The 24,595-nt window shown below is 43.5% G+C and overlaps 2 protein-coding genes across 8 annotated transcripts in view; one reads left to right on the top strand and one right to left on the bottom strand.

Moving 5' to 3' along the window:
* Positions 1-9,244: 9,244 nt before the first annotated feature.
* Positions 9,245-16,053, bottom strand: pex2 (peroxisomal biogenesis factor 2). 2 transcript variants are annotated; one of them, XM_029148695.2, is made up of 2 exons: positions 15,954-16,053; positions 9,245-10,626 (listed from the first exon to the last, which is right to left on the bottom strand). In XM_029148695.2, exons 1-2 carry the CDS (start codon positions 15,955-15,957, stop codon positions 9,662-9,664), a joined length of 969 nt encoding a protein of 322 aa, XP_029004528.1. In that variant the 5' UTR covers positions 15,958-16,053; the 3' UTR covers positions 9,245-9,661. The 2 variants fall into 2 exon arrangements, with proteins under 2 accessions (XP_029004528.1, XP_029004527.1); XM_029148694.3 differs by having other exon boundaries at positions 9,245-10,629; positions 15,954-16,041.
* Positions 16,054-16,101: 48 nt separating this feature from the next.
* LOC114854046 (myosin-3-like) overlaps positions 16,102-24,595 on the top strand; it is a 70,824-nt gene continuing 62,330 nt past the window's right edge. Inside the window, exons 1-3 of one of the 6 annotated variants that reach the window (XM_029148097.3) lie at positions 16,102-16,231; positions 16,426-16,671; positions 18,790-18,939. In XM_029148097.3, the coding sequence (XP_029003930.1) occupies positions 16,226-16,231; positions 16,426-16,671; positions 18,790-18,939 (402 nt within the window). In that variant the 5' untranslated portion in view covers positions 16,102-16,225. Of the gene's footprint in view, positions 16,672-18,789; positions 18,940-24,595 lie in introns of those variants that run through there. The other 5 variants (XR_003785723.3, XM_055508351.1, XM_041070477.2 and 2 more) reach the window with 5 other exon arrangements.

The following is a 24,595-nucleotide window of genomic DNA, read 5'->3' as shown; positions in this document are numbered from 1 at the left end:
GCAGCGTCTCTCAAATGAAGGCCTTTCTTATCTTGTTTTAACTTAAGCCCATTACGACAAAGATACATTAGCCGCTGTCTATAGCGCGCTCGGCGGCATAACATACTCCCCAACGCGTACGCGTACGCGTGCGCGTGCGCGTGCGCGTGCGCTCGCTAGTGCTCCCGTATGTGCTCAGACTCACCTCGTTCTCCCCCGTGGCTGCGAGCGACGACACTGCGCACACGCCGGCGCACGCACGCACGCGCGCACGGAGACAAAAGGCTGCCAGAAAACGGGGACCTCGGGAGGAGAGGACGTGCATTGTTTGTTTAATCACGTGTTATGAGATGACTCTGTGTAATTATGTTGTCATGTGCCCGCTTCCACAAAACTGGGCCGCCCCGGCACGCCGTGCTCCGCGCTCATAATTCCACACACTTCAAGCTTTGATGGTCAAAAGCGAGAATTTCTCTCCCCCAAAACCTCCCCCCTCCCTCCCTCCTTATCTCTCATCTTTATTCTGTTTTTATAACAAACACAACATGTAGAGACTGTTTTTTTTTATTTTTTTTTTAGGAGCAGTCACATAAAGCCTATTTGACAGGCGCTATGTGTCAGCTCCCAGTGCGTTTATGTGTGCAGGGCAACAGATGAGCAGTTTTTACATACAATATTGAACTGATGAGACAGCAAATAACAATGTGTCCTATTAAACACAGCAAGATGGGGCTTTTCTATTTTCTCCCATTCTCCCAATCTTTCTCTTTGAGTTTTGCTTCATGTCTCCTCTCCTCTGTTCCTTCCCCCCTTTTTCTTTATCTCTTTCTATTGAATGTGTGGCTCTTTCTATCACCCCCCCCCCCTTCCCTTCTCTGCCTCTTTGCAAGGATAGGTGGTTTGTGTCTGTGAAAAAGTGAACATCTCCAGTTAAATTGGTTTTCTGTGGAGGAACTGATGGATCACTCTGTGTTCCTGAAGAGAGCAGGGGATTGTTTATGCCATACGGACAAATACATGTGTACACACACGCACACACACATATATGCAAGGGTGAGAGGACAAAGGGATTGTTTATGCTGAAGCAGAATGAATTTTTATGAGCCGTAGATGGGAACGCTGTTTATGGGAAAATACACTTTTAAGCTGCAGAAGATGTAATCTAGATTGTAGCATTCCCCAACAATGAATTATGATTTTAGAGGCTACAGCTGCAGCAGCTTTCCTCTCACTTCCTGCCCATTTACACACACACACACACACACACACACACACACACACACACACACACACACACACACACACACACACACACACACACACACACACACACACAGAGAGATTATTTGTAGTTTGTAAAATGTACAATGTAAACTAGTTAGTTGAGTTTTATGGATCATTTGGACTCAAATACTAATATTGTTGCAATATGAATATTTGCTCTTGCTCTTTGGTTTATGTGCAGCTTTTATTCTCATGGACAATCACTATCAGGATATGAGCTGAAACCTCTGGATGTTGCATCAACACTTTTTTTTTTCACAATTTGTCGGTGCCACTTCCTGACGGTCACAGAAGAGATCCTTGATTTCACCTGGTGCATCATGTCTGGACAAGGAAGAATAAACACAAGGACAAAACCAGGCCCACTAATGATGTAGCCTCTTCTTCTTCTGTGGTTGAATTAATGCACGCAAAGAAAAGGTTCTCATTCAGACATTAAATTCATTCTCTGTCTTTCATTCTCCGTATTTTTTATCAGCAGTCATGCAATAACTTGAGCAGAGATGGTGCAAATGTATTCCACCCATATGTATGAATGAATGAATATGATTACCAAGTCTTGGGCCCTCTCAAGGACAAAGTGTGTGTGTGGGTGTCTGTGCACGCATGAGTGTGTCCATTCCATAGTGTCCATGTATTGTTTGTGTCCGTGCTGCTTTAAATTTGAATCTTTCAGACACAGTCTTTTCATTTCGGGTGCTGTGTCTTCATGTGCAATTAAAGGCGGCCGCAGCCCGTGAGCGGCGGCCGTCCTCCTGGGTCCTCCTGGGCTCCGTGCTGCTGGCGCTGGTGCGGTGACAATCTGTTTGCTCCCGCCGAGCACGCGCGCACACGAGGAAACCCATCTTCTGCCACGCGCCTCGCTCGCCTCATCAGCCGCTGTCACATTCAAATGCAGCTGTTTGCAGGTGACGTACCCAGGAAACGCTGTCCTGTAATTGTGCCTCTGCGTCTTCCTGCGGTGGGGTCGCCGGTGGCTTGTCGCCTGCCTGCCTGTGACTCGCCAGAATTACCAACTGATGGGAGAGAGGGGGGGGGGGGGGGAGAGAGCGAGAGAGGGGGTGCCATTAAAATGCAAAATCACCACTGCGGTGCAGTGCGGCGCCGCGTTCCCCTCACTCTTTCTCCGAGGCAGCCATCTTATGATGGAACGAGTATGTGCTTGATGGTGTGTGAACGTGTGTCCGTTTGGCTGGGTGTGTGTGTGTGTGTGTGTGTGTGTGTGTGTGTGTGTGTGTGTGTGTGTGTGTGTGTGTGTGTGTGTGTGTGTGTGTGTGTGCATGCGTGCGCCCTCGCGTCCGCACGCCTGCGTGTTTGATAGAGTGTAGAGTCTGGCTGCGGCGAAGAACGGCGTGGGGTTGGCAGGCGAGTTGGGCGCGTGCGTGTGTGTGTGTGCGTGTGTGTGTGTGTGTGTGTGTGTGTGTGTGTGCGTGTATGTGCGAGGCAGGGGCGATAAATCAGAGCTAGGTAAAGGCTTTTTAATGCAGCGGACCTCTCCCAGCCTCCATCTTCTGTCAGGGCTCAGTAAAAGATGAGAGCCCCCTAGGGAACAGCACGAGCCCGCAGCGTAGTAGGGCTGCACCGCAGGTCACACACACACACACACACACACACACACACACACACACACACACACACACACACACACACACACACACATGGCCCGACGCGCAGCCACTGACTAGGCCTCGTGAATGAGTGAATACATGAATAACTGAATCTTTTGAATGCATGAATACATAAATAAAACTTTTCACAGGAGCCACTTTTATTGATGAACACCTCCCAAATAAATGTGTTTTTCGAATGATTTCCAAATGAAATCCTAAATGATTTATGGCCAGTGATATTGCATTTATATCAAGGAAAATATTTTGCAGCAAACAGAATGAATATTTGCTTCATTTCTGCCTGTGTTTCTAAGGTCACACAGAGTCTTTGTCGATGATCTGCCTTGAGTCTTGAAAAGGCCCCAAGTTTCGGGCAGCCGGATATGAAAAATATGTGGAATTTGCCAACATCTGACAATACTTAGTCGGCAATATGTCTCCTGTCTGATAGAAAAATGTGTTCTGAATTGCAGATGGACATTTTTCCTCCTGGCATACCTTTTTAATTTCACTTTGAGGGGAAACACGCCAGGCTCCTAGATGGACAAGCAGCGATACCACTGCTGGACAGTGTGAACTACAGCAGCGTGATGCAGAAGACAAACATGGGCAGCTGAGAACATAATACTCAACAGGACTTCCTCGAGGAAGGACGTTGCAGTTCTCAATTTTGGAAAATTGATGGTTACATCGCAAGTGCCCTTATTTCTAAAGAGTTTGAAGTATTTTTTGATGGAAAAAACACCAGTCATTAATGTGGAACAGACTCAAGATGCATTTTGTAAATTATGCCACACTACACTTGACCCTGCTCCAACAAGGTCACATATAAAATGCACATATATTAATTTGGTGAGTTCTACCATACAAATATATATGCATAATTTAGTTGACCTGGTCCCAGTTGCAGAAGCAATCTTCTCACCCCGCCTTAATGTGCTAAAGCACCACACATGTATTGTCCAAGAGCAGGTGAGAGTAAAGAAAATATGTTAGAATAAAAAAAATCTAAAATCTAATATCTAATTATATTATATATATATATATATATATATATATATATATATATATATATATATATATATATATATATATATATATATATATATATATATATATATATATATATATATATATATAATGTATAATAATGTTGAGCAGGAGTCTTTGTACTACACCAAGCACTAAATTGAGATATTTAATGCCGGCGCGTGTTTATTATTCCTTCTTGTTCTCGTGTGTCTTTGTGCATCTGTTGGACCGAACAGGTTAATGCCAGTTGACATATGCAGTTCACCGATCTCCTAGAGGAGCCGAGACTCGCTGCAAAAGCTTCACACACAGGTATCCATGGCAACCATATAAAATATGTCCCCCCCACCACCACCACCACCCGTGAGCCGGAGGTTTCCAAGATGCTGAAATGCACAAATATATTGTCACTTCCCCAGCAGCCTCGTACTTAACAGGGTTGGACTTTTTTTCTGCCAGCTGTTCTCATTGTGTTACTTACACATGTAATTTAGAAAGTCCCCTTGTTACTTTTCTCAGAAAGAAACTCCATTTTATCTCTGCACGCCTGTTTGCATGCCCACGTGAGGATATTTTATTGAAAATTCCAACCATGCACAAACATTATTGTGTGTGTGTTGCATTTTTCTTAGTCTGAGTACTAGTAATCTGACTAGAAGGACATATCGATTATTTATGACACTTTACATGTGCTGCTGCTTGTATTTGGTCGCTTGGTGGACTGAGGGCCTTGTAGGAGCATTGACTGACAGATGATGAGGGATAAAACGCTTCTCTGTGCCGCTCTCTTCTCTTTGACAGACAACCTATGGCTGTTTGGGCAATGATCTTTTACCCCGCGTGGCAGAAAGTTGATTGAAAGAAACAAAAAAAACTGTGGCTTGTTACCACCTGGACACACCTGTGAACATGGAGAGGGCAAAGGTCAGGGAGCAGAGACGAAAGAAGACAGAGGAGCGATGGTGAACAAAAGAGGAGAATTGTTATTGTTTAAATGCAATCTTAATTCAATTTATGAGACACAAGAAAGTAAATCACGTTTAGAAACAAAGAGGAAGGAAGAAGTGGTGAACAGGATGAAATACTAAAACCTCAGACAATGGATGAACCTGTGGAGTGGAGGTGTGCTGTTCTCTGCAGTCTTTTTTCTTACACTTTGCGGCCTATGGACACGCGCTCAACAACATGCATCCTCCTCTGTTAATGCTCTGGACATTTGATTATAGGTGAACTGTAAATGGGTTCTTTGTTTTTTCACCCTGCAAATGAATTATAACTGAGTGAATTTGTGTTTGCTTCAGGGGATTGTCTAAGTTTCTAGTGCTCTGACTTTGGAGTGATTTTAAATTAGACAATGATCTGAGCTCCTTAAACTAAATACCCTTTAACACAATAAACTGCAAAAACCCACATAAATAGTAAAAGGCTGTGCAAATCAAATAAAATCAAATAATGACAAATAAACTTTCGATGAATTATAGATTCCAGCTTTTAAACCACACATCCATCTCTACCAAACCCCATATGAAGCGCCTATGATTGTATAGTTCTTGTCCGGCGTGCCGGTGCATGCGCCGAGCGCATGCCTCCTTTTTCATCTCCTTTGAGGGGAAGCAGGAATAAGCACATTGTGTCCTGCATCACATTCCTGAACAAGCAGAGGTTCAATCACATTTGCAGAAGTTATCAAAAGTTTCAAAGCGCTCAGCTGGTGCCTTAAGCCTCAGGAAATTCACTGGGACATCTGGAGGGATGCGAGCAGATTATTGCTCATTTAGTCTGTTCTAGACATCAGTAGGAAGAGGACTGACATGGCTGAAGACACGCACAGGCTGGAAGAAGTACACACACACACACACACACACACACACAAACATACTTTGGCAGAGATTACCCTGGGCGCTCCACAACACACCTGTGTTTAATCCCCTCCATGATGCCCTCTGGTCATTTGTCCAATCCCCTCACTACTGCTGTCCCAGCTCATCCAATCAGAGGACAGGTCAGGTAAAGTTTGCTTTCATCTCCTTAGCCCCATGTTAGCGTAGGAGGATGTGATAAAATAAAATATGTGGGTAAAAAATGCCGCTCGGTGTGTTTGTTTGATGTCGCGACAAACAACTTACCATTTCATTTAGTTTGCAATTTAAGATTTAGTCAGACACATGTTTTGTTCTTAGTATCTAGAGGAAAAGTGTTCAGTGCTGCTTGAGGGGAAGTAATATAAAGATCAGACAAATTTCTAATATATTCATTGAATCAATCAGTTTATAGAAGATTCCGAATGTAGATTAACTACAGGGTGAACATTAGAAGAAAATAAGCATATACCAAAGAAATAAATATAGAGTTGCAGTATAGGTTCATTTGAGTTCATGTTTATGTGAGCTTACCTAACCTCCACATTTCTGACTGTATGCATGCTCGCTGTCAGGATATCTTTGTTTGTGATGTGGGGAACGATCCAGCCTACACTGTAACTTTTTAAAGTTATACCGCGGAATAACCTTTATCGATGTGCATCATCAGACGCGGGACGTTTCAGTGCATCGCTCTTGATCTTTGTTTTTGTTCTTCTAAAACTGCTCATATTGAGGTGAGCATATACTGCAGACCACATATAGGTCCCAAATTATCCTGGGTCCTTCAGCACAAAAGAGGAAAAGGCCGGATTCTATATATTCCCAAACTGGTGCTGTCCATCTTTCCCTGGGTGTGAAATGCATCCAGACAAAACCTCAACACCACGATAAAAGCTGAGGAAATTACTTCCTTATTTTAGGTGTGATTGATTGTCCCCCTGACCTGTTAGACTGAAGAGGTGGTTAAGAAGAAGAGGCAGACTAAGATAATTGGGCCCGGTGGTATCCAAAGCCCGGCAGGTGTTAGAAGAACTCTCATAACACAGGTACCTGCAGCAGCTAGCCCTGAACTCGAGCACACCTAGGATTTCACTACCTTGGAGGAATTTCTGTGTTTTATGTTTGGCATGTGTTTTATTGAATGGATGAAATATGAGAGATACTTGTAACTTCTATTGACATATTGGACATGCCACATGAAAAAATATACAGGTGTCAAATCTCCTTGGAGGTGTCGACGAATAAACGGTGCATTTTTTTGTTTCATCTTCCCTTGGCATGAAAATAATGTCACTCTTTGAAAGTGATGCGGCTCGTTTGAGCAGCCGGAAATATCTCCCATTAGGAGGGATGCGGTTCCCGTACCTGGAGGAAGGCAGGCAGGAGCGCTGTGAGCAGCAGCAGCACGGATCGGAATTACGTTGGAGTGGGGGAAGAAAAGGGGACAGGTGTTTTTACTCTTTAATTTCATTAGCGATGCACTGGGCTTCCTGAGTCCTTCTAGCCATTTCAAATGAAGAGGTAAAAGCCAGGCATAAGCTTAAATGATAACATTCTTCCTCAGACAAAAAAAAAATATGCATGTGCAAATCGCAGAATTGCACTATCCTTATTAATATCTGCAAGCCAAGGGCTCTGTTCCAATTAAAGAATACCACAGATGGACCTTTCAACGAGCATTCGCGCAAACGAACCTACAATAGGTACAGTAAAGTACCCGGTGTTAGAGGAGGCTTTTTACTTTAAAAACTATTTAATCAGGAAAATCAATGCCTCACATCAAAGAAATGGAGATGAGGGACAGGCGGATAAAGAGGCTCATCAAAGAAGGAGATCTAGTTAGGGATTCAACGCCCTGATTCTCTTTCTCTTAAAACCTTCGTCAGAGGGGGCACGGGGCCAATTTGCTCCCTAAATGGCTGCGTGTGAATGTGCAGATTGCTTTGCATAGCCGCTGGGAATGTGGGCCTCTTCCTCTTTTTCTTCTCCACACGGAGCCTGTGAATTAGAAAAGATCCAAAGACAGATAGGCTTAACGGAGCCCCAGCTTCCCTAAGTCCAGAGCCCCGTTCCAACTTCCTACTAATTCAATCCATGGCCTAACTCAATTAATAGAGTTTAATGTACTGTTTCTTCTTTATCTCGTCTCTTTCCTGGGGATTGGGAACTTCAATTAGAGTTGTGGCGTCAAAATCTGCTGGTTGGGATTGTAATTCTGTCTGAACGTTAAAACAATGACACGTCCCAGTGGCATTAAGGCTGATCATATATGCATCCTTAATCTCACTGGTACATTAATGTAATGTAGCGCATGAAATATTGACAACCAGTCTCTGGCCTTCTATGCGTTGCTATATGATTCATTAGTCAAAAGGTCCTTGACGTGAGACAGGGCCTCGTCTTCATGTGATGTTGTTACATTCTGTCAAACCAATAATCAGTGAGGACTGCCCCCCCCCAGTAGCTCCATAGGCCCCTTCAGCCATTCTATATGTGCTTTACAACAGAACACTGGCCTTGCCTTCGTACCAACAATATAGTGTTGCACACTTGCAGACCTGCTTTCAGAGAAATCAAGATCACATTGGTCAGTTGTGTAAATAATTGAAGCTCATCCCTTGCCAGTACAGCGACCCAGAGTTCTTCAGGGGATTCATGCACCTCACGAGCACAAATATTTCATGCTTTATCCGCTCAGCTCAACAGAAACAGAAACCTCGTCTGAGTGCAAATGTGTGTGCATTTTTCTGAGCCTGTAGATCTGAGACCAGCTCCCCGCGATGGGCTTTCCATCACGCCTGCAGTTCCGATTGATTGTCTCAGCAATCAGCAATTAAGCCCGAGTGATCAGAGCCGGCGAGGGCTGGAAGGGGGAGGGTTGGGAGAGGTGGGAGGTAGCCACCCTCCCCTCATCAGCTCCACCTCGCTCCTCTGTTGTCAGCCCAGGAAAGGCTTCACTCAGCTGGGGTGCGTTTGGCCCCGGGCTGGGCTCACTGGTGGAGGTTAACTCCAGCATAAATAAGCATCTTTGGACTCATTACAGGGATTAGAGAGTAATTCGCCTGCGAGGAAGGAGACGACTGCCAGGGTTTTGGTACAGTTTACTACAGTCTTATAAGGGCGAGGGCCCTGGAGATTACAGAGGGAGAGAGATGGAAAGGCAGCATAAGAGAGAAAGGCCAAGGGAAACGAGAGACTGGCTGTCAAGTGTGTATGCGTGTGTGTGTGTGTGTGTGTGTGTGTGAGTCAATCCAAGCCCCCGGCTGCACCCTTGATCTTGAGCATGTTGGGGTGCTGTGAAAACGGATAATGGGAGTTAGAACGACCAGGCCTGTCTAGAGAGAAGTGTGCTGATTGTTATAACTTTCCCTCATCTCTCTCCTCCACTTAACTAAATAAACACCCAAGAGGTAGCACTCTATCAATTTTAATGATGTTGAAATACAATTTAGGCACAAAATACACAACAAATGCTAATTTGGCCATGATGAGAGGCATCAGAAATTCCTCCCATTATTTATTCAGCTGACTTTCTGCATTTTTCATCAGAACAAATATTCCCATTTCAACAAACACACACACGCGCTAACACAGAGCCAATTTGGAGCATAAATCAACACGTTCACTCATCAAATATATGCTCTGTGTGGTTCTCTGCAGTCTGTCCAGTGCGCTGAAGACAAATAGTTCTGCCCAAAGTCCGGCTGGAGAAACGAACGGGGCAGGGGATTGTCAATATATGCACACATACATTAAACATAGCAGGTCTGTGTGTGTGTGTGTGAGAGCAGAACAGACACAGGCATCAACAAGTACAGTTGATATTGTAACTAGTTAATTTCATTGTGGTGCAAATTATCTCTTTTTATTCCGGTCTTGTGGGTTTTGACACCATCACCTTTCAGTCATCTCCACCTCCATCTTGGCCGGCACAAGCTGGCCCGCCTCTGCACCGCATCTGGGACACGCGAAGCACGGCTCCGCAATGATCTGACTTTTGATGCAGTAGTAGCAGAACACATGGCGGCAGCCCACGGTGTGAGGCATGGTCGGCCACTCTCCACACAGGCCGCACTCCTTCCACGCGTCTCCCGCCCCCCGCGCCTCCACGCGCTCCCGCCCGAACACCAGCGCCGACACCGACGCCTTCAGATTTCCCGTGTTCAGCAGCGGTACCAGGAAGATGAGGAACTCGGCGAAGCCGTGCCACAGGAGCTCGCGGTTCATGTGCTGGTAGGTCACGTCCCGGACCACGTTGGGTTTGGCGAAAACCGCCCGCGCTCCCACGATCCTTTCAGACAGGACAGGGTGCTGACCCCTCCTTAGGAAAACAAGGAAGTTGAGGAGACTTGCGAGCTGGACAACAGAAGAAATGAGAGTCAAGCAAGTGCGAAGTCCCTTTTGGAGCAAACCACTATCTCTCTCAGACAAGAGCCCCCCTGCACTCAAACCCATGCCCAGAAACAGGCTGTGCGATCGATCCTGGAGCCACTGGGGGCCCACGGTGAGCAAGGCCAAGCCCAGCTTCTGCCTGCGGGACAGAGGCCTGTAGCGAGGAGCGGTGGACAGGACGTTGTGGTAGCGCAAGCTCAGCAGCGCCTGGCCCACGGTGGCGCTGTTGGAGTACAGCGTGAACCTCCACAGGAGCAGCCGGAGCAGAGCCTTCAGTTCAGGCTCCAGGGGGGTGAGCAGGCCAGGGCGGCAGCTCTGGAAGCACCGGGAGAACTGCGTCCACACGAGCTGCTCAAGCGCCGAGTCCAGCTCCAGGGCATCTAGCTGGTTGATGCGCAAGACTGGGGCCGTTGGGTCCGCATCACCGTTTGGACCAGAACCTTTGGCGTTGTCCTTGCTTCCGAAACCTGCTGGGAAAAAGAAAATACGTTGCCTAATTTTTATAGTACATTTTATGGACCACACAACATGATTGCGATCTTAATCCTGGATTTTTGTGCTGAAGGTGTTTTGGGTACAAAGCTTTTTTTTTTGAACTTTTGAATCACGGCTGTGGAACTGATCAGGAACCTAAGAGTAAAATGTTTTCCAGGAATCTTCAAACAAACAAAAACAATAATATTAATATTTAAAACTTTAACAAATATACAGAGATCACCAGTAAATACAAAGCTTGGCTTTTACTGGAATTGATGCCCTGAAGGTGCAGCCCATCCTGTTAGAAGGGTTATTTTATCTTTATACATAGGAACAGAAATCACTTTTCACATGTAACAGCCGTCCTTAATGTTACCTTCGAGTCGAGTAATGCGGAGGAGCTGTGGAGAGACGACTCTCTCCAGTGCATAAACACACAAACGCATCGGGGCTTGCGATAGTTGCGAGGGCACGAATTGAAATAATAGCCTCCCTGGCGACTTGCTGGGATCATCAAACCCAAAACCCAATCCAAGTTCTAAGTTTAACCCCAAAACCAAGTCTGAATTTCCCAAACGGCCCTTTTGAAGGCGCGACGACGGGCCAAAACGTCCCCGCGAAGGTGGTTTCTAACGAGAATCGGCCCTCGCAGACACGGGAAGACGTGTACAACTACACACAGGAGGCAAGGCCCAGGGGCTCCTGGTGCCGGCTCTCCCCTGGAGATAGGGGTGTGTGTACAAATCACATCACTAGGGATTAGGCTAACGGCACAGTCTCTGGTACACCGTAAACATCTGCCAAATGTGGAACAATTTTGCTCCCCCTGGAGTTGACTCCATATGGGATCTCGCCATTGTGAAGCCCGGGCTATTTTGCGCCGCATACGATTCCAAACTGTGCACAGTTCCCCCGGTTTTATCTGCCCTTTCCTCAAATGAAACGCTTAAGAAGTGGAGGACTAACTAACACAAGGAGAGACAGAGCAAGAGGGCCATAGAGAGAGAGAGCGAGAGAGACAGAGAGGACTTTTTTGACAGTGGCTTTTGTGTCCCGCCGAACAGGATTTGTCACGAGGCTTTAAGAGAGATTTCAGCTGGGTAAATATGGCAGTTTTGACAGAAAGAGAGAGAGATCATGGTCACTTTAGACGTTTCTCAAGGAGGTAAAAAAAATTCTAATATGTGGTGGCTATGCTCGGGTTTATTATAGTGCACGGGACCATCTGTGTGTTCATGATGTTTCAATAGAGCCGGGATACAGCGTCCAACTAAGTTAGAATTAGCAAAAAGACTGAATTCACGCTGAAGTAAGCAGGTGTGACAAATTCATTGAGCTGCATTTGAAATGCTGACATGTTCCGTGACTGGAACCTGCGCTAGAAGTGGAGTTTGGATTAAAAAAAAAAAAAAAAAAAAAAAAAACAGAGCGAGAAGTAGTCTGAATGCTTATGCTAACCAATAAACTGGCTCCATTTGTTTAGCTTAATCTGAAAGTTTCTCCTTGACGGAGGAAAATGTGCAGATTACTTTTCCTGTGTGTGCGTCAATAGGTAGCATTTATCAAGGCTGAACACACACCTCTCCTCTTTCAGTAACTGTGAGGCACTCATTGGCATAATTCATTCCTCAGCCCCCTGCCCTAATCCAAGTCACAAAAGGTCATTTGAAATTGTGACGATTGACCAAAATGTCCATCCCCCAGATGGTTTAAGACTAAACTTCATCCAAATAGGCGCGCACACACATACACACAAACACACTAGCAACCCTCTTGAGAGAGAGTAACCCCGGCCGGGTCCAATATTCTTTTCAAAGCCTTTATCGAGCAGTTTACAAGTTATGAATGAATATGTTTTATTTGGGAAAACACGGTATTGACAGCCACCTATCAATAGTAATGTGACTATTGTCAAGGGTCTGTCAATATTAATGTAATTATGATGTAAAGGGATCAGAGGGATGCCGGAGTCGGGGGCCAAGTAACATCTCCTGCCCACTGCCATATCAATAGCTGGGATTGCTATTGACAGCTTCCCTTCAGACTTGCAGCACTTGCCAAATATATAACAAGCAGACACTTCAGTCAATGCTAGGCTGCCTATACAAATTAAGCATTTGAATTTACAGGGCTTTTAACGTGGACAGCTGAAAATCCATGTTCCTTATGTAATAGTCAAAAGTCACAGTCAATGCCAGTGTTTACAGAGCACTGACACGGTGTGTGTACAGACAGCAGCATCGGCGCACACAGAGTACACAGATACAAGCAGACAGACTGCTCCTCAGATGTATTCACTCTCAGACACATACACACACGCACGCCAGATGTAATATATTAACTTGATAATTCTCTCTCGGGTCAGAGAGCCAACCAGGCCAGAGACAAAAATGTCCTCACTTGGAGAATTGGTGACTAAGAGCCAGAAGCCAGGACGCAAGAGTTCACTTGGAATCAGGAGAAAATCACCTGGAAAGTCAGATTACAGGTTTATTTCTCTGCTCTGGTTCCCCTGCCTGTGCACCTTGTTCAGACATACGTAGTGCACCGACTCAAGGCTGACAGACAACAACAACATCCAATCTAACTGGGAACACACTGCAACATAGCTTCAAGGCAAAGGGGGCCATGACCGGTGTGAGGAAGGAGACACAGGCGCACCAGGCATCGTACCGACGCCTCAGAGGTGAACTGGAAACCAGAAAACATGCTATAACAACACCTACCATTGAAGAAATGGACAAAGACGATGGATGCATTAGACACAACGCCACGTCCACCTGAGAGCTTTGAGCTACTGATACATAGGGAGGCAAAAAAAATGGGAGCAGGGAGTGCGAGGATGAAAGAGTGAGGGAGGGGAAAAGCAGATAACCACAACCCTCTCCATACGAGCTGACCTTGAGACTGAAGGTCGCAATAAAAGGAGGGAGGGGCAGAAGGGCTGGCTTTTCTGAAGCATACGCTGCTCAGTGAGACAAGGCTGAGAATCCAGGGCAGACAGGGGACAGCCTGCACTTTCTCTTTGACCTTGCGTTTGGTGTCTGTGTGAGTAGGACATGGCAGGAATGGGTGGGGGTGGTTAGGATCAGACCCTAACAAGAAAGACACTCCATGCCGGCTGGAAAGCCCGTGGCCTATTTGATCGGCATGATGTAGAGTTTGAATTCCTTAACACTTATCTATGGTTTTTACCATATACTGGCTGAAGTAATACACAAATGTTCACTTGGCTCTATATTGAGTGTAACGAGAAATAGGCTCCGCATTGGCAAAGAATGCTAGATTACAACTTTACATTTTCATCTCTTGCTCATGTAAATTAATTTGTGTAAAAGCTCTTGTGAATAAAACCTATTTCTCTGAGCACTCCAGTCTCGTTTTCATTTAAATCTCTCCACTCTCTCGCTTTATTGCCCTTCTTTTGCCAGGAACGAGTGCGGACCTATTAGCCAAGGCCTGCTAATGTCCTCACTATGAAAACGGATGAGAATGTCAGATTTAGAACTTTTAGAGAGTGATGTCATACAGCGGACCACAGGCATTACAGGGACACTAAGATTACCCAGGCGGTAACCAGACTAATTGTTATGAGTCTGTTTCATGAAAAATGAATGTGTGCAAATGCACATAGGAGTCTTTAGGCTGTGTGTGTGGGTGCGTGTGTGTGTGTGTGTCACACACTAATGCTTTATCAAGGTTCGCCCTGTCTAATCACCCAAGACTCCTCTGAGCTATGGGGTGAGGTGAAGTTAATGCCTGAAGAAGAAAAAAAAAAAAAACACATCAGAACAGAACATCTCACACACAAAAAGTGCTCTCCCTAATCTGGTTTGCTCAGAAGGTAAATTATTTAAGAGAATTAATTGATTTCATGAGTATGAAGGTTGAGTATGCTAAGGCTGTATGAGTAATAAGTAGAGGGGTTTGCAAAAAAACAACTTAAAAAGTCATTAAACATTTAGAGGGCAGAGAGGCACAATGAATGTGGAAGAAAAAGCGGAACTAATAAATGAGAGAACTGAAATTGCGTCTTCCTTAAGAGTCAATGAAAAGCACTGGGGCTGCACCTCATGCAAACAAAATGCGTTATCCTGTGAAATATTTTATCAGTACAGATCTTAGCTTCTCCTAATCCAAGAGGAAGACAGTAATAAAACACTAACCATTAGGTCTGTTTTTTTTAAATCTGTCAACCAATTAAAATGTGGGAGACAAAAATGCTAAACCGCAGCAACAACTTTGTGACATGTAAACCCCCTAGGGCGACTTTACAAATGCCAATGTGTACTAATAATAGTGCAATGTAAATACTTTAAGATAACTAAGATATCTGAGATTAGGATATAATAGACCCAGAGTATACAGTAGTTATAAATTCACTGAAAAATGCCCTTGAAACATCATCACACATTTGTATGTTCTGTGTGTGATCAATTGTTCTTGCTGTGCATTGTGTGCAAAACTAAAATGTCTAAAGCAAAGTGTGTGTAAATTTTCTGGAAGGTATATAAAAAAACATCAGAGTTAAAGCCCTATTTATCTTCAATGACCATTTTACAGTAGGTTCTGCAGAAGCGTGTACGTATAGTTCAGCCTGATGGGCTAAAGTCTCCTGAAAAATTGCATTGTCTCTTAATTTTTCAGTCTGCGCACATCCATCTTTAACAACAAATATAATCCAAATGTGCTCCATTTTGATAATAAGGCAAGAGCATTATGTGATAATCGCAGTGGGGATTAGGTTTTGGCAGCGTGTGTGTGAGCTCGCACTCAAAGCCACTGGAAGAGAGCAATAAAATCATGAGGCCGATAAGAGTAGAGTAGTGATGATTGGCATGGGAGAAATGAAGTGAGTAGTGTCTAGAAAATCAATAGGATCAACTTTGCCTGGAATCTCAATGTGGAAGGGTTTGATCTGGGGCACTGATTATTTAGAGGAATAATAGAAGCACGTGCGGAGCGGGAGGAACATACTCCAGAAGGAACACACAGAATCACAAGTGTACCACCTGAAGGAGCAGGTGATTAATACAGTTGGACGAGGTTCACAGGGAGCATTTATGCACAATAGCTGATAATTTAAACTCTATGCACTATAGACAAGCATAGTCATCGATACGATTTTAAATACTAAGAAGAAAATGTAAGAAAGTAAACAACCCCGACGATACACAGTATGAGAGGCGACAACGTTAGATCACTGCTCAAACGAAGCCCCTGTATCATATTAGAGCTACCTGTGCAAAACAAGGCTATGGAGGAAGCTAAACCTGAATGGATTACGTTCTAAACCGTGCACAGAGTGTATACATACCCATTTCCTATCTGGGAAGGCGAACTCTGTCCGTGCTCCCTGATTCGACTTTGACCGCCCCCTACTTCCGTATTACACGGACTTAACCCGCCTCTCGCAGACCTGAAACCAATAGTGTGTAGGAACGTCACCATTACGAGACCGTTGTCAAAAACTGACCAATCAGATCAACCAGCGCCACCGCAGCGGCAAATTACAGAGTGAAGCGTCGTTGCATTTGGGAGTAATTTACTTCCAACTGCACCGTTGTAGTTACGGCGCATAGCGACTAAATGTTGGTGAGGTTGCAATAATTCACGAAAAGCAACACAGATAATGTCTTTTACACACTCAGGCACTTGACTAATAATGACCTATTAGGCTGCGCAAAACTGCAGGAAAATGACGAACACTGATTGAGCGTTAGCCACTTAGCTGCGGTTTGTTTTTGCACTGAATGACGTCAAAACGCTACTTTATTGGGTCATTTCAGGAAAAGTGCGGAACCATGAGCCACGAAACAAGACTACACTCAGAGGACACGTCGGAGATGTGGAGAAGTGGACATGGAGCGTTGAACTTGGCTCCTCTGCCAGGTGATAGGACAGAAGCCACCTACAAACCTGGGACTGAGACCAGCAGCATGAAACATCTGATAGAAGAGATGAAGACGCTTTACAAGCAGAGACTGAGATGTCTGGAGCTGGACTCCTCTCTGACCAGAGAAGAGCTGCTACAAGTGAGTACACATTCACTCCAGCAGGCAGATGTTTGCCTCAAGCGGTTCATTCACCGTCTTCCTTCATGTAATATTCTCCACTTTAGGTCTGAAACCTGAAGCACCATACGTGTAATTGTGGAGTAAACAAAAACATGTGAATATGTATAATCCGTGTAATTTGACATAGGCAAATATTTGAAATCCCAGTGATGAAGATGGCAAGGAAGTGCCTCATTCTCTTCTCACACACCTTTCTGGTAATGTCCAGGCTTTTGGATCACTGATAGCATTCATGGGTTCAGTCCAAAGCATAAATTGTGTTTTTTTTTTTTAAATAACCATTACCTTGTACATTTATGGGCCAAATCCAGCATGTGCAGTTTTCTGCCGACATCTATTGTCATTAAGCTATCATCTACCCAATACAAATCAAACAGCATCCTGTCCACTGTGACTTAGCCATCAGAAGATGACCTCCGTCCTGTCAGACAAATGACAGGAGGAAGCACAAGGGTGCTTTCATAAAGCCGCAGCACTTGTAACAGGTGGCAAATTGCATTACGTTTCCATCTGAGCAGCCGAGCTCAGGAACACAGATCCACACTCGTATTTAAAAAAGAGAGGTTTCTAATCATCAGGATTGTCATGTGACATCATTTAGGTACAGAATGCAGCCTGTGTAAGCTGGGCCGTGCATCAAAGCAAGTGTAACAAGGTTTCAGAGATGGGTTTTGGTCAGCCGGCCCCAGTCGAGGGCCTGCTTAACAAGGTTATGCGCTTAGAACCCAGGAGCTCCTGAGTCCTAAAGGTTGATATGGACAGTTAATCATAAAGCTTGTCCACTGAAAATGCAGCGCCCATTCGTCTATGAACCCATTCTAGTTTTATGATGTTTCCTAACATGTTAAAACACTTCCAATAAAATAATTCATACACATTTGTTTTGGCTTTAGGGCAGGCAACATAAATAGCTCTTGCAAAGGTATAAATCGGAAAAAACCAACATGCTATTCAGCTTTATATAATGGCTCCCTTTCCAAGTCCACACCTTAAAATACAACCCTAAAATTTTATCTCTGACAGTGTCACATGTACCATCTTTGCAAAGTTACTCTCCCTGAAGCGAAATATCAGTGTAATATTATGCATCTGGGGAAGGTATAAACAGCTTGTTGACTTTTTTGGCTGGAGGGGAGAGACATTTATGAACACACATGTGCAGTTGCTCCTCTAAGGCAAAATAATTCTGTGCTTTAGTGGCGCTCCCTTTTATCAGAGCTGCACTCATTGTATGTGTAGGTTATCTGGCTAACTGTACTGTACAATCGCTTTAAGGAACAACCTCACACAGTGTTTTTTTTTTAACTCAGATAAAAGACTGACCTGAACAACTGTATTGAGAAACTGTGGGGATTTCATGTGTGGAGCATGTCCAGGTAGCCCATTTTAAAAACTATAAAAGGTGCCAAACATTCTTCCAGACATACAGCAGCTGCACTGAATAGCATCTTTCTAAACATGCCCTAACCTCTGATGAACCACCGGCTCTAACCTGCTCATGAAGTACTTCTTGCTAATAATACAGTTCAGTTGCTGTTGTGTTGAAGCTACAATATTAGTATCTGGCCTCATTGTCTGGCCGAGTGATTTTTATACAGAGAAATAACAAAGATGTCTATTTCGCTACCTCTTGAGTGTGATGACTTAAATGGGACAATGATTAACCCTAGCCGTGACCCCAGATGAAGAAACTGTACTTTTGGTTGTGATAATAGCAAAATTGTGGTTAAAATTGACATTTTATTAAATCTCAAGCTAAAGTGAAGCAATAATTGTCAATCCAGGAACTAAAGACCCAAAGTTCAGAAACATATTTATAAATACATTCATTTCAGAGAATTAACTGGTCATTTTTGTGGCCTGATGTTGTGTACATACTTTAAACAAAGTCCTTGTTACACACAAAGTAAAAGGCCCAAGATTTGAGTAGTACATGTGCTTGTGATAAAACCTCCAGGTTTTATTCTTCCAAAAAAAACAAAAACAATTTGTCCTATTTCCTGAGTCACACACAGCATTTTAAAGCTCAGCAATTAAACCACAGTTTCTTCGTGCTGTGCTTATGGTTTTTTTCAGAAGAAAGTGGATTTCCTGTGGTCTTATGTGAATGACTTTGCAGACCAGAACCAGGTGCTGCTTCAAACCATCGAGGAACTTCACAAGGAAACGGAGCACAAGTGTTCCAGTTGGGGAATGAAGCTGTGCACCTCGGATCCTAATTTAAGCGTGAGTTTCTAAAAATGTGATGAACAAAGCTGAAACACAAGGCTGTCACTGTTTAATATTATAGCAAGTCATAGCTTGTCATAGCTGAGGCCCAGGAGAAAGTGGTAAAATCACCTTTAAACCATTTGTGCATATGAATGTGCAAGAGTTCAGCTTTATTTCCGTAATAAAATCTGTGTCAGAAGCGTTGACAAAAAAATGACAGTGGCAGTTTTGTGCATCAACGGGTGTAGAAATTTGTTATTGTAGATGCATATTTCCTTGTTTAAAAACAATGGAACAAATTCTATTAAACAGACTTGACATAAATATATTCTTTAAAGGTATTTATACACAGATCAGATGATGTTGTCCCTGTCAGCCCCGGTTAATATTAAACAGCATAATGTTGTGTAAATATGCATATGTTCATATTACTCTTCTGTTTACCCACAATGGTTTATTTATTGTACTACAATAGGTAGAGTAGCACATGTCAGTGAATGAAATGTGTACTAATAAATATCTGTACATACAGTATACATCTGCCAAACACAATGGTGGCTAGAATTTCCTTAAAAATCAGCAAGAGAAGAAAAACAGAATAATACTGTTCCTAATGACTTTAGGTTATATTCTGTGCCAGTTTTGTGTCCAGGATTTGTTGTGTGTGTACACTACTCGAGACCACAGCATCTTTGGCTTGGGATCAGTGGACATGGTTAGCAGTTAGGTCAATGAGCGTCCCTCATTGTTTAGACAGAGTAATATCTCTGTGGTGAATAATGGCAGCGGTGAGAAGCAATTAGAACAAGTATGCAGCTCGTTGAACTGTGTATACAGTAGTTTTCATTTTTGAAGCACAATGGCTAAAAAAAAATCATTGTTGGTACCTGGTGTTAAGGATGCAGAGAACTCTTTGCAATAAAGTAAGTGTATGTAAACTGAAAGCGTAGCCAAGCAGAGAATGTCCTCTACAATTATCTTTCAAGTTTGTGGCCTCATCCATTTTCTGGAAGAAACCAGAAATTATCAGCGGGACGGGACTATAAAGACATCATCACCACTTGATGTAGTGACCTTAAGGTATTGTTCCATTTTAGTAATGGCCTAGCTTCCATCAATATTCGCTCGTCTGAGTGGATTTTACAGATAGAAAAGTAATTATGGACTATTATACATCAAAGTACTTATCTGCTATTATAGAGAAGGTCAGAGGGCTAGCTTTGTGTACTCTCTACTCTGGTCACAAAGGTCATCATAGTACATGTGTTGCCGTTTTGAACATTCATAGCTGTTAATTTTAAGGTTTCGTCCATCTGAAACGTAATTTTCTTTAAACAAAAAAGGAATAATAGGACCTCATGTCTTGATTTAACGTTTCTCTGCCCCAACTTATATTTGAGTCTGTGGCAAACGTCAAAACTTAAAACTTTTAAAAAAGTTGCATTTTTTATATTTTTTTATATATAACAAAAATGCAACTTCGATGGTCAATAAAAACACAATAAAGAGTTCTTTTGCCAGATAAGCGTTTAGATTTAGGGTTTAGTGTTTTCTCCCTACTAAATGCCTAGTAAATAGTGACAGTGGCCTAGGCCCATGCTTTTTTGTTCTTATCACTAATAGGACTTTGGACAGTGTATCAATTTGTTTTGCTCATGTGCTGATTAAAAAAAATACAGAGGGGGAAATAAGTTGTCTAAATGAACAAATTACATACATTTATTTTTTTTCCACTGTAAGTGATAACAGCAGTTTCTACTAGCAGCCAATGTGACAAAGCGCAAGTAAGTGGAACAGTTTGTTGCGGCGCCATCAGCCTATCACTCAGGCCTTTGAATCTCCATTTTCACCCGTGTTAAACGATGCTCTCGCTGTCTGTTTATGCTGCTTTGTGTCTTTCCAGGGTCTAGATTGGTAAACAAACACAAACAAATGGACTGTCTCACTCAACAGTCTATTAGGGTAGTCGGGGGACAACAGTGTGTTTCTGCTCCGATGTCCATAATGTGAAATCCAATCAAATGAAGAGCATTTAGAGCTACTTATGGACCGTTCCACCATGTAAACGATGCAGCGAGCTCTGTAATAGGAGCTTGGATAATGTCTGATTGAATCAAAGTATATGGTCTTGTTGATGCACAATAGGCCTGAACTGTAATGGAGCCAAAATAGAGTTTGTTTTGTGGCCATAATATCATGAAACCCAAAGCTTGTTAGTCCTGGATAAACACTGTTTCCTGCGTAACCTGCAGTGCTTTAAATGTATGTAATATCTCTGCTGTTAAACTCGTCTTCACGTGGTGAACCTCACTGAAGCCATGTTATTGCTGACATTTCACCAATGTCATTATACTGACTGGTAGAATGTGTCCTTGGCCATGTGGGGGATCTTACCCAGGACCAGTTAGCTTAGAAAAATATATGGAAAATGCTGAACTTTCTCTGTGTCGTTCAGTTAAAATAAAACATAGTATTATTATTATCATTAGTGGAGCTGATGAGTGTTTGGGGGATTTATGGGGAAACTTCCTTTTTTAGGCATAGGTCTGCTTTTGACAACTTGGAAGTCAGCAGTAATACAATGCAGCGTCACTGGCACTTGATTTGTATTGATTTCTGCAGAATCCTTTTCCTTCTGGGCCCAAAGCAGCCATGGGACACAGTCTAAAGCTGGCACGACGTTGTTGTCCTGCTTCAAGACAGATGTTTAAGCAATTTGAATGTTGACAAAGCACTGGTACCCAATTTAGGGCATGGAGTGTAATTATGGAAACGTGAATGGAAAAGGTCACGACTTTGTTGGCCCATGAGCAACAGGCTGCACACAGTAAGAAAACTGATGGAACCAACAAACTTGCAGTGAATAATTAAAGCTTGTTGGTCTATATTAGTTTTGGTCACTACAGTAGCAGCTTCATTGATTCAATCAGACCATAATTAAACCTCTTGAAATCTCAGTGGATTTTCTTTGTTCACTTCACCTTTATGGACTATTTGGCACACTTTGAATGTTATGTGCGCCCTGTATAAGTCTGTGGTGTGGTGTTTGTGGCACATTTTTTTTAATTCCCAGAATTGGTCCTGAGCCCCCAGGATATTATGGGTTATTAAAGACCTGAGCGAGATCAGCATAGCTCAGAACAGATCAGTAGAGATCATTTGGGATCACTGACCCTGTCTTTAATCCACTCATCCTGTCATCTCACCATGGCCGTAAAATGCAAAGTGTTAAAATTGTTATTGGTAAAAATAGTAAATGGTTTCTATGAGCTAAAAACATGCAGTTTGTCAGAAGAGCTGCTTATCAGAACTGAAGTGGTCGGAAAGTTCACTGGTTCATCTCGCTGGCATGAAAAAGCAGTCGCTATAAACATGACGGATCCACTGTAATAGTGACCGCTCCACTCGACTCCATGGGAGAATGTGGAAATTCAAGTCAGATCTCCATTAAATACGCTCTCTGAAATATGTGACCTTTCTCGTTCGCGCTCGCTCACATGCACATGCATATTTGCTTTTGCAGCGGCAGCTGTGAGGGAGGGCGGCAGTGAGAGTGACAAAGGGAGAGCAGGGGAGGTCAAGGGGTTGCGATGGTTGACTATGCTAATGTTGTTGTTAATGACTTTGCTGTGAGTGATAACTGATTGTGTTCATTACCATATTAACTCTACTGCCCCCCCACCCTCCTCAGACCCACAATCCCCAGTCTCTCTCTTTGCAGTAATGGATGTGCCCGTTTGATCCTTGGAATAATGAACTAATTAGCTTAATTAAAATCAATAGAGGTGCCAATACCAGGTTAGGCGTTTCAGGGACGCTGTCTCTATTTGCAGGGAAAATAATTTTCAGAAAGAGAGGGGGAGAAAGGATGGATGGCAGGGGGGGTTGGAGGACCAATACATAAACAACAGGAAGGATGGAAAAAAGTGAGGCAAGAAAAGGCAAAGAATGCGTGATGTGAACGAGAAAAACACTTTAAGTCTAAATAGGCAAAAGAAGTGAGAAGAGAGGAGCATGAAGTTTCAAAATGGCAAAATAAACGAGCTATAATGTAAAAATGAGTGGATGAGGGCGAAGACAAGAAAGCAGAGGAAGTATCAGAGGATAGGACGAAGCCAGAGAGAGGGAAAACTTAACGAGAGAGAGAGAGAGAGAGAGAGAGGGAGAGAGAGTAAGAGAGAGAGAGAGAGAGAGAGAGGGCCAAAGAGGTTCCTAATGCTGATTTATGAGTGCTTGACGGTCGTTAGCTGGAATAAATGGCTTGTAGGAGTGGCTGCAGCATTACTCCCTGTACAGGATACTAAGTGCATTGTAAGGTCAGCCATAAAGCCAAACTTACATATGTAGTGCTCTGCCCTTGGAAACCTTTGTTAATATATCAGCCACGGGATGGTACTATGACCAGTCGGACCATAACACCGGGACCACCGGAACTCCCAAACCCGCTGCTGGTTATCTGGCTTCAGAGCAACAAATTGAGTGGCCAGAGAAAAACACCGTTTGGTACGAATGACTTTAGCTGATTTTGCAGCAAATTAATCTACAACATCTGTATTAACTGATTCATCATTTTGTGCACTCATTGAACACATAAAGTAAGATCTGGCAATTTGCTGCTTTTCAAAGGTTCACATCATTGTGACTGAATTGCAGAAACTGAGCGAGCTGAATGAAAACTTGCAATAAAATAAATGGTTTTGCTTTTCCTTTTATTCTATATCTAGTCTTAGCTGTGGGGCAGTATTAGTATAAATGCTTCTTTTCCTAACAGCTACAGGGTAGCTGCAATTAAAACAAGTTTATTGTGCAAATGTTTTACATTATCTATAAACTAGCTCGTTGTATTTACGCAGGGGCCATTAGGGTGTAGCATTTTGTAGCAGATAGTACATTTTGCAGTTTTAAGCAGCTGCCATTTGAATCTGAAATGTGATGAGTGTTTGGGTTCCTTCATTTTTATGTCTTCTGCACAGGCGGATGTGTTGACTGGTGTAAAGTCTGCTCATCTAGTGCCTCCGCTGCTATAAACATGCGTTGCTTTAATATAGCTGTTAAACAGGCCCTGGAGAACAGGCCACAGATGTGTTTTCACTGTAAGCTATCCTCATAGTTGCATCACGTCACGCGCGCATCAAGCTCATTCTGGACAAAATGAAAGTCCACGTTTCCAGCACACGCCCCCTCCAAACGTGTACTCGTCCGAATAGCTAAAGACGACGGCGCCGTGTTCCTTTCAGTCTCCATCACCGTGATGTGGATTATTCTTTTTTTCATCACCCGCTTTCTGTCGCGATCTGGTGACTCACACACATGTACGTTCATGCTTTTGTCCCCCCCCCCCCCCCCCCCCCCCCCCCTTTGCTTTCGCTTGACCTAGCTCTAGAAAAGAAAGGAATGGAGGCGAGTGGAAAAATGGAGTGATTGCATAAATGGATGGCTACTTTCACATAGTGTAGAGGAGGGGGGGCAAGAAAAGGGAAAGCGAGGAAGTGAGCGGGGTAGAAGAGGCGTGGGTGAGGGGCAAGTGGATGCGACAGAAGGAGACGAGGGAATGTGAAGACGCGGGAGGGTGGAAACAAAGACCACGAAACGGATGGAAAAGCAGGATGAGAGACACTGAAGTGAAGTTTCTTTGTTACAGTATAAGTACTTGTATCATTACTTCTTTTGT

This window comes from Betta splendens, chromosome 4, assembly GCF_900634795.4.
Source record: "Betta splendens chromosome 4, fBetSpl5.4, whole genome shotgun sequence".
Taxonomy (NCBI): domain Eukaryota; kingdom Metazoa; phylum Chordata; class Actinopteri; order Anabantiformes; family Osphronemidae; genus Betta; species Betta splendens.
Note: the sequence above shows the minus strand (reverse complement) of the source record. Positions and strands in the feature narration are given on the sequence as shown.